General features: G+C 44.1%; 1 protein-coding gene across 20 annotated transcripts in view; it reads right to left on the minus strand.

Moving 5' to 3' along the window:
* SUN1 (Sad1 and UNC84 domain containing 1) overlaps positions 1–13,988 on the minus strand; it is a 50,313-nt gene that overhangs the window by 14,165 nt on the left and 22,160 nt on the right. For 7 of the 20 annotated variants that reach the window (XM_077274870.1, XM_077274864.1, XM_077274861.1 and 4 more), the window contains 10 exons: positions 9,437–9,460; positions 9,121–9,330; positions 7,536–7,658; positions 6,085–6,168; positions 4,623–4,730; positions 3,149–3,247; positions 2,676–2,769; positions 1,290–1,348; positions 905–1,050; positions 456–689 (listed from right to left, as the gene is read on the minus strand). In XM_077274870.1, coding sequence (XP_077130985.1) covers positions 456–689; positions 905–1,050; positions 1,290–1,348; positions 2,676–2,769; positions 3,149–3,247; positions 4,623–4,730; positions 6,085–6,168; positions 7,536–7,658; positions 9,121–9,330; positions 9,437–9,460 — 1,181 coding nt within the window. The remainder of the gene's footprint in view (positions 1–455; positions 690–904; positions 1,051–1,289; positions 1,349–2,675; positions 2,770–3,148; positions 3,248–4,622; positions 4,731–6,084; positions 6,169–7,535; positions 7,659–9,120; positions 9,331–9,436; positions 9,461–13,988) is intronic. The other 13 variants (XM_077274876.1, XM_077274872.1, XM_077274866.1 and 10 more) reach the window with 4 other exon arrangements.

Here is a 13,988-nt window from a genome sequence, read left to right on the forward strand (position 1 = left end):
CGCGTACAGACGAAAAATGAAGACTGACATGAGTATGGCACCCATGGATACAGTGGTGATCTTTAACTCTTCAGATTGGTGACCATTTCTATGCAATCCACAAAATTATAAGTGTATGATTGATGGGATCCTCACTGACCGGTCACGAGAACAGGGGGTCCCAAGTCCCCTGTGTGAATTGAGAACATGCATCACCACTGCCCCAATCACTTTCTGTCTCTGAATAGAGCCATCACCCATGTGCACCATCACTCCATTCACATGGGCGACACAGAACCCTCATTCCGGTGATTTGGGGTCCTACTACTGGGGCCTCACAATCATATGTATATCAGCTATCTTATGGATACAAGGTAAATAAGGTTCATGGGATAATCCCTTAGACCTAAAGTTCTCTCCAAATATAACTAGATTACGAAGCAATCTGAAAGGACACAATCCAGGAGAGCACTTACTGTGGTGGGATCCTGTACACTTGTCTTTATTTTACCAAGATGCTCATTGACGAGCCCGGAAATCAAAGCAGACATGTGACCCTGGTCGTTAATCTGACCGATCTGTTTCTGAATATCCTCTACCAGAAGCTTCAGTTTGTTGTAATCCTCCATCTGATGATTCTGATTGGCGGCCACCGAACCAAATTTCTTCTCCAGCTCTTTCATCCTGATGTCAAACTCACGTCTGGATTCCTGAAACAAGTTCAGGTTATTAAAGGGACGTTGTATATTTCACAAAATATAATTCCCCTTCATAAAGGAGATATCAGAATTCATGGCGATTCATTGCAGCTTCATGTGTTGGGCTAACAAATGCCAAAAACAGTCTCAATCTTCAGAGGTGCAAAGAGGAGGCTGCTGAGATAGAAGAGCTTTGTATATTCTCGTCTTTGGAGATGAAACGTTACCTTCTCGTCCGTGCTGGGTGCGTGACCATCCTCCGCTGGCTTCAGGATGGGAATCGGGTCCTCGATGCTTTGTGTTGTGTAGGTACTAGATCGGCTGAATAATGGTAGCATGGCGAGTAACGTATCAAATCCCCAAAGCCAGAGACCTAAAGACAGACCAATGAAAACGTGGATGAGTTCCTCGGCCCATTTGATTTCCCACCCATCTCTGCCCTTCTCTGGCTCCTGTGAAGCCAGAACTGTTGATGAAGGAGAAAGCAGGGCAGAGAAGGATGAAAATGAAGTTGATGGGAAGGTGCTCTGAACGTAATCTATGATGGAGCTATCACGTCATGTATCTGTTATATGGAACCCAGTGGTCACATTGAAAAATCACTGCACTTACCCAGGAGCAGCAGCAGTGGGATCAGCAGGAGCAGCCCTCTGGAAGCTTTAGGAAGGCATCTAAAAGTAAATTCAGTGAATTAAAGAGGACGACTCATGGGAAACTGAAAAGGATATAAAAAAAACCTACACAAATATTACTACATTAGAAAGGATTTTGTTTCTAATTTTTTGGGGGTTCTGCCACTGTCTCACCAACTTGACAACTGTGAGAGACTTCATGCCTCTGAGCTAGGAGATGCCACAAGATGGGGGAGGCTACACAGCACAAACACTTGTACTGCCGTCATACTTTATACTTGATGTATACAGAGCAATGTGTGATGGGTTCCTGTGTACTATGAAGCAGCAGAGTGACTGAGGAGGAAGCTACAAGAAACATTTTAATATTGCAAGTTTCTTGGTGTGCCTGCTGTGTATTAAGTGAGAGACTCAGAATAACCCATTAGAAACAAGTTACAAGTAGCTGTATCTTCCTCCTTTACTTGGCCTACATAAAAACACACAACCTTTTACATGATATACAACAATGTCCCATATGTTGTTAAGCTTAAGTTCCTGGTGGTTGAGGAGGAGGAAACATTTTTCACCCGATTTGCAGTTTGTTTCCATTTGGGATACGTTGGTGCGTTTGTACCATGCTATCCGGAGTGCAGACCATTACACTTTTGTGCCATGCTATCCCAGTGCCGGTCATTACACTTTTGTGCTAGGCTATCCAAGTGCAGACCATTACACTTTTGTGCCATGCTATCCCAGTGCCGGTCATTACACTTTTGTGCTAGGCTATCCAAGTGCAGGTCATTACATGTTTGTGCCATGCTATCCCAGTGCCGGTCATTACACTTTTGTGCAAGGCTATCCAAGTGCAGGTCATTACATGTTTGTGCCAGGCTATCCCAGTGCCGGTCATTACACTTTTGTGCTAGGCTATCCCAGTAAAGGTCATTAGACTTTTGTGCTATGCTATCCCAGTGCAGGTTTATTGGTGTGAAGGTAAACTTTACTACATCTGTATTCTTCCCGTCACAGCTGGTTTCTCCCACAGAAGTCTGTCCAGATTTCACCCTTCCTAGGTGAAAATCATTAGATTTTGTGCTCACTCTGGTACAATGAAAGTAAAACCTGCGTCCCTATAATACCCCCCAAAATGAGTTCACCCCGAGGAAAAATCAATTCATTGCGAGGCAGCTCCTGTGCTTGCACCGATAAGACAGTACACCTGCACGAGTGCTGGGGCAATTACGTACCCCGGTGTCAATCGGGGCAGAAAAAGGTGGTCAAGCAGGACCATTTTGAGAAGACGCACCAGCTCGGTGACAATTGCGCGCCACATTTAAGCCGTCTTTTCACTCCCACGCACATTACAATTTCATAACATACTGACCTAGTTAGTAAAAATACGTTCAGCAAGGAAACCAGGGTGCTGAGTTGGTACCAGCCTGTGCCCAGCCACCAGAACATTCCCGACGCGGCCATTCCTGCAAGGCAGAGATGAAGGATTAGACACGCACAGCTCGCTATGTAAGCAGGAGTTAAAGCCGAGAGCTTGTGCAGATGAATACGCCGTGATAAATGGACACCTAAGCATGCAATAAAACCTGGAATGAAAAAAATGTGCATCCCACTACCAGGTACAGAATAGACAGCGGGCATGCTCCTCTACGCCATGTTACTATATACTATTAGTGTGGTACAAGAAGTGACCGATGTGAGGCGCCATATCAGATGAACACTAATATACTGAGGACTATGCCAATTTATGTGTGTAGATTAATCAAATAAAGACAGTATGACCAGAAAGCAAAAAAATTAAATTAATGCAGAGACCTTCCCAATGCGCAAAATCAAAATAATAACCTGGTGATACAATGGCCAACCAAAGAAACGACAACACCTTCCTGGATACAAACCATCCAGCCGCTGCAGCACGGCGCGCCGCTCGCATTAGGAGGGAACCTAAAAGACGAAAAATAACAGTAAACAGGAGACGGGTCAGCACTAAGCTTCCACTGATAGGCGGGCATGCTTTGTACAGGGCTATGAAATAGGTTAGTGATATAAAAGTGTTATTCAAGGTGGAGAGAGGAAGAAAAGAAACACGATTTGCAAAGGAAGTAAAGAATTAATCGAAACTGAAGACATTGTGCCAACCCCAACACTTTGTACCAAACCTGTTTGTTAGACAGTCCCTGCATGTGTTGCTGTCGAACAGTGGCGAGACATGCAACCGCGGGGACTCGATCATATTATTCGAGCACGCCGAAGACACTCATTTAGCACCCGGGCATGCTCAGATAACACCTTATCAAAGCATGTTCGCTCATCATCCCTTTTATACATGCATGTCCAACTGTGGAAAAGGGGTCCCTGTACTCGGCTGCTACTATGACTCCCATAGAAGTGGATGGAGAGAGCCATGGACAACTTTATTCATTTTCCATCTCGTCAGGCTAAGGGTCTGACAAACCGTCCTTATTTCAGAGGATAGATCTGCATCCCACCAGTATCCACACCTATGGGATATTGCCATAAATGTCAGAGATGGAAACCCCACTTTAAGGGTGCAGCCAGGCAGCCGTATAAATGGGACGGCAATGCTCGGACTGGCTGGCGGCTCTCCCAACCAGAGCGTGACCGCTGTACATAGATACATGAAGCAGTCACGCTGGGGTCAGGAGAGCAGCCAGCCAGTCTGTGCACTGCGGTCTGATTTATAGGGCCGTCTGACTGTGTTCTCTATTACTGGATTACGTCTAAAGCTATTTGATACTAATAGGAAACTTACAAAAGCAGCTGAAATATGTTCCAAATGTAGCTCGTCCCGTTACCGTGTGCACTACAGCCTACGGTAAGTGATATGTACATGCAACTACCTAATTAGCTGCTGCGGAGGAACAGGAAAGGGCATTTTTCTTAGAAAATGTTCTGTTCATCTTACCAATTAGTGCTGCATAATGGGGCACCGTGTGATGGTGCACCATGTTGGGGCAGGTCTGCTGGCTGGAGGACGGGATGCCTACTCCAATACATTCCAGGCATCACACACACAACATGTGCCAGCACGCGGAGGACTAGGGGTCACGCATCGTGAGGCCATCTCCTACACAAGAAAGTGATGAATTCTGCAGAGCCCACCGACGCCCCAGACATTATAGAAGGAATACAAGCCCCCTTTGCAGGTTAATTTTTTTATTTTTTTTAGCTAAGTGACAACTATGACAGCACGGGGCGCAAAAGAAGAAGTTAATAAAAGAGAAATGTAGAGTCCGGATCAGCGTGCAGACGAGGACAGTGTTAGTGAGGAAATGAAATAAAAATGTGCAAAATGGACCTGTGTAAGAAAAGACGTGCCACAAGGACCCCGTCACCCTCTTAGCCTGTGAGGACTGCGTGTGGACAGTGGTGCGTGTTTCATGTTTCATCCTTTTACAGTCATCACCTGTTGATTATTATAAGAATTCGTTAAACATTTCTGAAACCTCTGAACCCCCTGGAAAGTCAATGTGGTATAGTAATAAATGACATTCCCATTATTAGGCAACGGTACATCCTAGCAATATACCGTCACTTACAGGATGGCTGGGGGTGAGAACTCCTTTCCTAGCGCTGCGTGCCCGTTACAGTCTTCTTCGCAGTTTTAATCCTCCACGGGGGCATTTATGGCCACCCGATGTGTCCTGGCTCCTTTCACTTGAATGAGGCTAGCTGCAGTTTCCTCCACAGTCGAGCGACCAGGACCAGGGTAGCCGCTGTACAGGGAACAGCTCTATTCAATTGACAGGAGCTGTGCCTCATCAGGTCGCCTAGAACGCCCCTGCGCAGAGTTAAAACTGAAGAGGAGCCACGCTGCAGCCCCTTCAAGCTTCAGATCGGTGGTGGTCAGTCCCAAAGGTCTGACTCCAAGTGATATGCCATCATGTTCTGAGATAGAGTTGGATTTTACAGGGTTATTCCTAAGGTCAAGTGCAACTTCACTTTAAAAGCGGTTTCCAAATGATGGCCTATCCTTAAGTCTGAGGAGATCAACCCCGGAAGAGCACACGAGTTAAGGAATTGCCAAGCTCCAATGTCAGGCACCCCATTTCTCATATTTTTTATTACGGTAGTAGTGGCTGGGTCTGTTACTGTAGCTCAATCCCCCCCCCAAAAAAAAACCTCAATATTTTAAGCCACCTCCACGAGAGTTCAGGAACCCAAGATGTGGCCCTTTCCGATGAGCCCCCGTGTACTCTCTCCATGTCATCTGTACCCAGCTGTACAATGCGAGAAACTCTACAGACCACTGCCTATAGCTCGGCTCCTGGACCACCGAGGTCAAGGTACTGGAGGTCCTGTCCTGTGTATGGCACAAGAGGAGAGCAACAAGCACTCGATTTTGATGGACCATCTAAATAAACAGTGAAGCTAGCCAAATTGGCTAATAAGTAGTGATGAGCGAACGTCCTGGGATAAGGTGTTATTGGAGCATGTTTGAGGACTAACCAAGGTCTTCGGCGTGCTCAAAAAATATGTTCTAGTCCACACGGCTGCATGTCTAGTGACTGTTCGACAGCCGCAAGACATGCAGGGATTGCCTAACAAACAGGTGCAAAACATGAAGCCACGGGGACTCAAACGTTTTTTTCGAGAATACTGAAGACACCGTTAGCCCTTAAGAATGCGGATAACCCATTCGCTCATCGCTACTAGTAAGGAATCCTCTATAGAAAAGCGGAATGTTGCCAAACTTCTCACGATTACGTGCATGCCAAGACAACTATCACGCGGATGCCTCCATGCATTAGAATACTTACAGAGAGTTTCTCCATTCACATGGAGATGTCCGGCCTCCGACTGATGGGCTTTCACATTCATACTTCCACAGAAATTCGAGTGAGCTGGAAAACACACACACACGGGGCAACATGAAATATAAGAAGCGTCTGCCTCTGGATTTGCATGACACCAAGGAGACGGCAATCTTGGCAATGCCATGAATAAAATTTGCTTGCACAGTGGCACTACGCCGTTTGCTTAACGCCCACTGAGCAATGTGCACTTTGTGATGTATAGATTCTCGAAACAAGGAATTTTCCAGGAGTCAAACAGGATGGTCCTTAAAATAAACCAGCGGTGGTCGAATCCCGCCAAACAGTCCAACGTCAACTAAATGGATGCTTGCGGTAGTGGCCGTTCTTTTTGAGCCAACATCCTAAAGAAATGCCCATTCATACTTGGCAGGTGACATCTACTTCACATCTGTGTCACAATCTGCATGGAAACTGCGTGTGTGAACATAACCTTAAAGGTTATAGAGTTCTGTACAAAACTTTAAGGGGTTATCCCTGGACCACCACGTTAATTGTCTTATGAAAATATCGGCTGAACGGCCACTACAGTGCGTATGGACCTGTGGTGTTCTGGCCATCAATATTGTATTCCTGGACTATCCCTTTAAGCAAACAAAGCAAAAAGATGGAGAGTTGTGTTAATGCCTTTTAGCCCACAGATTTACCTAAAAAATTGTTGCAAAGTTATCGGACAGCTTTATCGGCATCATCTAAAAGCATTTTTTTCCCCAAAATCAGAAGTTCACCCCTATCCATAGGGTAATTTATAGCTTACTGATGACAGGGGTCCGACTGCTGCCTCCCCCTCAGCAATCCTGGGAACGGGGCTCTGCCTTAAATGGTGCTTGACGTCTATTCATTGTCTATGGGACTGGCAGAGAAAACAGAGGACAATGCTCCACTATTACCGGAGGTCCCACAGACCACAAATGGAGTAGAGTTTGCACCTCTCCATTAAACACGAGACTCAGCTGTACCCGGTTCCCAGGACCCCGCACCCCGTTCTCAGGAACATGCCATGGATAGGCAAAAACCTGCGATTTTGGTACTAATCCTTCAAAATACAAAAGCGTATGAGAAAGTCGCAGAAGTTTCCATTAAAATATGATTCTGCTGTATCTACAAAAAACACATGACAGATCATTAGAGCGGAGCAGGAAAGTGAACAGAAGTTTCCGAGTCTAAGAAGAAACTGCAGAAAATGATAGGAAAGGATCACATCCCAACGTGCGAGATGTGGAGGTGCCCAAGCTACAAGGACAGGATCCAGCCATAGTTACCAAGAGCCGTCTAACCTGCAGAGAGGAGAAAAGCCACCACTATCCAAAAGCCACAAGCCAAGAGATTGTGAAGACCTATTGTGCAAAAAGAAGGTGGTGGGTGCGGGAGGCTACATCACCATTTTTTTTTGGTACCTTTTGTCTCAAAACCAAGCTTCATTGTAATCACGTGAAACAGATTCACGAGCAGTGCCGTCAGGGATGACATTGTCCGTCTAACCAGCACCACTGCCTTGTGCACGTACTGAGATCGTTCTCCTAACAAGAGAAAACAAGTCATTGCTGTCACCAGGGGCCACTATGACTGAAGAACTAGCCCAAGGGCTAAAAGAAGGTCTCATGCTAGTGGTAAGGCTTCACTTCTAGCATAGCCATCGGATAGTGACAGCTACTCGAATCTTAATAAGGCCGCGCTCAGCGTTCAGTATTTGTAAGCCAAAACCAGGAGTGGGTGATAAATACAGAAGTGGTGACGTGGTTCTAGCATACTTTTCCCGATTGTCCCACTCCTGGTTTTGGCTTACAAATACTGAGGTAAAATACTCAAAATGTGATCGTGGCCTAGAGGTGATTTACGTGCCTACAAGGTTTGAAGAATTAACTTGTATCCTGCAGGGTCACATAGGCTGATGAGGCAGGATTAGTCCAGTGGGGTCTCACTTCTCCAGGGCTAGTCTTGCCTTGGATCTTCTCACCTCCTCGGGCAGGGTTGATAGGCGTGGATAAGGGTCCCCATTCACATTAGATTCAAATCAGCTGAGCCCGCCGATATTGACTGGTTCGGTCAACGGTCTAATGTGTAAAGGGATGTAGACCGAATGATGGTCAGGAGTAATGTTCATCAAGCATGTCCAAATTGCACTGTTCTCCTGGAGATAAGCCATCGGGTCAGCAGAGGTTTCTCACTCAGCCAAACGAGCTCCCTGTGTATGGGAGAGACGGGCGAGATTGTTGTCAGTCAAATAATCGGCTGTAGCATCATTCAGAAGACACCCATCAAGTGTATGTGGGGGCTTAGAGGTCCGTAATGACCATTATATGGAGGCTATCAATCACACCCAGAGCGGCGTGACTAGTGGATCTGATGGAGGACTAGTCAGGGGGGGGAAGGAGACGTCCCAACGGACTCGCCCGGCCTCATCAGCATATGCGACTCTGCAGCACCAGTATATGAACCACGTAACAAGATTAATGAAATCAACACGGGGAAAGTTATGAGAGGCTTTAAAACATTCAGCTAAGTCTACTAACTTCTTTTCATCTCTCTCGAAGGTTGGCGCTGCAAGAAAACTGAGCGTAAACTATGAACACTCAGTCCCTCAACCTAAAGCTTGGAGAAAGAAGGGTGAGGTCCTTAAATGGCACTGGTCCTTTTAAAACTAAAACAACATGGTATACATACTGGAAAATAAAAAAAAATAAAAAAACTATATATAAAATATTATATGAGAACTATTAATTTTTATATGTTGCATTTCATAAACACAACAGAAGAGCAAAGAAAGTTTATTATTGAGACTTTAAGTCGTCCTTGCAGATTTTGGAAACTCCCACATGCCTCTAATACAATGTGAGCTCCTAGTCTGCGGATGTCGGACATGCTTTGCATGTGGCTTCTGTCATGAACAGGCGACCGTATGAGGCAGAGACATAACAAATCATTGCTAAACCGGTGAAATGAGGACAAACAGAAGTGATGGCCGGAGGTGGGAACTCTTACTTGACTTGTGGCTCCGGTCGCGGCTGTACACTTTTGTAGATATGGAGTAGGAGGACGTGGCGGCGGCTGGCACGGCAGAGTACGCGGTGAGGACATCACTCCTTTCGGAGAGCATGCTACAGTCATTGCAGGTGTAGCCATTTAAGAGGGTTGTCTGAGTTTCGGCGGTGAGAACGTCTCCGTTTGCCTGAGTCACTGTAGTGTCCCCGGCTTAAAAAGGTAAAAAAAAAAAAAAAAAACTACTACTTAATTTCTTTGTTCCCATAAACAGATGAATGACAAAGGCTGAGGACGCACAACCTACTAGACTTCTTACCTTTAGGATCATCGTCATCAAGGCCTATAGGAAAGAAGACGAGAGAAAAATTACAAAATTAGAAGCTTTAAAATGATCTTCCCGTCATGTACATTCAGCCAGGTGCTCGGAGACGGGGGGCGACGGGATATAAACGGTGTATAAAAGGGAGCAAAAATTATATTGAAAAGAAGTACCAGACGCATGCTGAACGAGTTGCTAAGCGACCGCGATTAACAGAAAGGGAGCTGTGAAAAATCACAGCGGTAGCAGTGCGGTGCCCGCTAACACCGGCGCTGCCCTTGTTCTCAGCGATACGCCTATTCATAGAGGAAGAGACACTTACAGCTACAACATTGTTTTCATTCAGGAACCAGGACCTAGATGGGACCCAACAGCCCCAAACCTAAGAAAAACATGAAATCCGACTGGAAAACAAGGTTTCTACACTGGTCATACTGAAGACGACCCGATGTGTTCTGTATGAAGAGGCGAGTAAGCCACTGACAAACCGGACCAGACACCTCTGGCAGCGGCTCATCTCTACTCATCTACCAATCCTTATCTGTCGACATCTGCCGCCTCTGTGTCAAGAGGCCTCCATACACGTTAGATGGTTGGCAGGTCCCGCACATATTAATCTAATATGTATGTATAGGCTGTGTTCACATTACAATTTGGGATGCCAGTGGCTTAGTCAGAGTTTATGTCCAAATCTCTGGAAAACGAGATCTGGACATTAACAGGTAATTGACTAATGTCCCACACTCACCTTGAGAAAGCCTAACAGCGAAACGTGCGTCAGGGCACTGGTGGCTATATGTGGGGTCTCCTCACCTGAATATGGGTAAGCTCTATACTTTCTTTATATTAGATATGGACTGATTAAGCCTTTTTTTTTTTTTTTTTTAACTTGTCTTACAATATTATACTGCATGATACACAGACGGACTGATTATTTTTGTTACTATACTGTCTTAATAGTCTGTACTAGGATTTACAGCATCATGCTGTACATGCAAATACTTATGTGAATCATGGAAGTTCATTACTATTCCCTGATTTGTCTGATATAGACTACCTTGCTACCCGTTACTTTCTGAAAACCCCTTCCCACCTTTAGCTACTTGATTTTATTCCTTTTGAATCCTCTTACATGTCCCATTTACTCTCTGGTTCATGTGTTTTTACATGTAATCCTTAATACAAAATTTCATATTTTATACTCTTGAGCGGTGTTTTTCTGGGTACTTTGTACGTGTTGGGTGTATGTATCAGTAGAGCCCACCGGTTATTGATCTTTGTATGATGGGAAAATCCCTATAACTTTGTTTATGTCTTTTGGATATTTTTATGGTCATAGTTGACTAATGTTGTAGACCGAGTCACTATGTGCTCTGCGAGACATAGTTTTCATGAGTGCTCGCCTATCACCAAAGCGCAGTACGCCACGTTTTGGAGACCGCTTCATATAAACGGATACGGTCAAAAATGATGAAAAACCGGCAGCTGCAGGGAATAAATAACCCAGTGCCGTCCACTACTAGTGCAAAATATATAGGACGCTGGAGCTTCATTATAAAATCAGTTATTCTTATTTTGTGATAAGAAAACATTGGGAACTAAACTCCTCCAGCTCCGGTATGTGCTGATCATAAGGAGGGAAGCAAAACTGTCTCCAGAAATGGTGAATGTAGCAGAACAACAACATGGGTTACTATATAACCGAGGAAGATGTAAAGAAGTATTGACCTCTGCCCAATAACACCTCCCATAGTGATCTACAGGAGAGACAGCGCGTGAAAGCAAACAACGTAAATAATTTGTCAGACCATTGTCTCCAGAGTCCATTCTAGATGGTAAATGCCTATAAACGATCTTTAATGTGTGTATGGCATCATATTTTTGGTGAACCAAAATGGCGCACACGCTGATTGGATGACAGTTAATAGTGGGGTACCACATGGGGTCAGTATTGGGCCCTCTTCTTTTTAACATATCTATTAGTGACCTTGTAGGGGCATACAGAGAAGAATTACAATATTTGCAGATGATACTACACTCTGCAGGGTAATCAACACAGAGAAGGATAATTTCATATTACAGAAGGATTTATTCTGGTATGTAGATAGGAAAAAAATGTCGCTGTCCATTTGTGCACGTTTCTTCAGAAGTGGTTTTAGTTCCATAAAGATGCGGTACATTGGTAACACGGTACCAAGATATATTTATTTCCTGTATCAGAAGGATTTATATAAGCTGGAGACTTGGGCTGAGAAATGGTAATTGAAAATTAATGTAGATAAATGCAAGGTCAGGCACTTGGGCAGAGCAGCGATGATAATGTGTGCAAAGAATGGAAAGCGCTGCGGAATATGTTGGCGCTATATAAATAAAGAGATTACTTCAGTGATCAGTGTCAGGCAGTTACTGCCAAGGCAAATAAAATAATGGGATGCATTAAGAGAGGCATAGATGCTCATGAGGAGAACATAATTTTGCCTCTATATAAGTCACCAGTGCGGCCGCACTTAGAACACTGTGTACAGTTTTGGAATCCATTGTACAAGAAGGACATAGCTGAACTAGAGCGGGTGCAGAGAAAACGACCAAGGTTATTAAGGGCATGGGTGGACTGCAATACCAAGATCGAATATCAAACTTGGGGTTATTCAGTTTGGAAAAACTAAAGGCTTAGGGGCGATCTTATTACAATGTACAAATATATGAGGGGACAGTACAGAGATCTTTCTAATGATCTTTTTACACTTAGGCCTGTGACGGGAAGAAAAGGGGCATCCTCTACGTCTAGAGGAAAGAAGGTTTAATCAATCACAAATGCAGATTATTTTACTGTAAGGGCAGTGACTATGGTTTCTTTACTGTAAGGGCAGTGACTATGGATTTTTTGCTGTAAGAGCAGTGAGACTATGGATTCTTTACCGTAAGGGCAGTGACTATGGATTCTTTACTGTAAGAGCAGTGAGACTATGGATTCTTTACTGTAAGAGCAGTGAGACTATGGATTCTTTGCTGTAAGAGCAGTGAGACTATGGATTCTTTACTGTAAGAGCAGTGAGACTATGGATTCTTTGCTGTAAGAGCAGTGAGACTATGGATTCTTTGCTGTAAGAGCAGTGAGACTATGGATTCTTTACTGTAAGAGCAGTGAGACCATGGATTCTTTGCTGTAAGAGCAGTGAGACTATGGATTCTTTGCTGTAAGAGCAGTGAGACTATGGATTCTTTGCTGTAAGAGCAGTGAGACTATGGATTATTTGCTGTAAGAGCAGTGAGACTATGGATTCTTTGCTGTAAGAGCATTGAGACTATGGATTCTTTGCTGTAAGAGCAGTGACTATGGATTCTTTACTGTAAGGGCAGTGAGACTATGGATTCTTTACTGTAAGAGCAGTGAGACTATGGATTCTTTACTGTAAGAGCAGTGACTATGGATTCTTTACTGTAAGAGCAGTGAGAATATGGATTCTTTACTGTAAGAGCAGTGAGACTATGGATTCTTTACTGTAAGAGCAGTGACTATGGATTCTTTACTGTAAGAGCAGTGAGAATATGGATTCTTTACCGTAAGGGCAGTGAGACTATGGATTCTTTACTGTAAGAGCAGTGAGACTATGGATTCTTTACTGTAAGAGCAGTGAGACTATGGATTCTTTACTGTAAGGGCAGTGAGACTATGGATTCTTTACTGTAAGAGCAGTGACTATGGATTCTTTACTGTAAGAGCAGTGAGAATATGGATTCTTTACCGTAAGGGCAGTGAGACTATGGATTCTTTACTGTAAGAGCAGTGAGACTATGGATTCTTTACTGTAAGAGCAGTGAGAATATGGATTCTTTACCGTAAGGGCAGTGAGACTATGGATTCTTTACTGTAAGGGCAGTGAGACTGTGGAACTCTCTGCCACATAAAGTTGTAATGGTCAACTTACTGCTAAAATTTAAGGAGGGCCCGGATGCCTTTCTTGATAAATATAATATTACAGGTTATGGGCACTAGCAACTAGCAGAGTGTCAATATATCAGTGGTTGTAACATGGCTAGCTAAAGTCTTGCAATTCGTGAACAGAAGGAAAGACATAGCAAACCAGATAAACTATACTACATTTCTAATTGAAGGTATTTGCTAATATTACTACACCTACAACATATTAGGACAGGATATTGGAGATGGGAATACCTCCTTAAGTCCACCTTCAACCTTAAAACTCTGAAATGCTACTGTCCAAAGACAAGAATGCTGTGTATTTGGTCATGTTTAGGGCTAGCTTTGCAAAGATCACCTCTGGTTCCATGGGGATCATGCGTTTGTTTGTTTTTTTTGCAAGAGGATGTAACATCTCACCATTTCCCTGCAGCGCCCTCTGCAGGACTTTGTAGTATTGCATGGCTACCATTCAAATTCATTTCTGCTCCTCATTTAAACTGGGCTTCAAGTCTTAATTAAATTTTTTATTTTTTACATTCCTTAGGAACCGGGGGCTCAGGACAAGAGACACCTGAGCGCCTGCAGTCGGAGAAACTGCATTTATCGATACTATTTTGACTCCAG

The sequence above is a fragment of the Ranitomeya variabilis genome, chromosome 7 (assembly GCF_051348905.1).
Source record: "Ranitomeya variabilis isolate aRanVar5 chromosome 7, aRanVar5.hap1, whole genome shotgun sequence".
Classification (NCBI taxonomy): Eukaryota; Metazoa; Chordata; class Amphibia; order Anura; family Dendrobatidae; genus Ranitomeya; species Ranitomeya variabilis.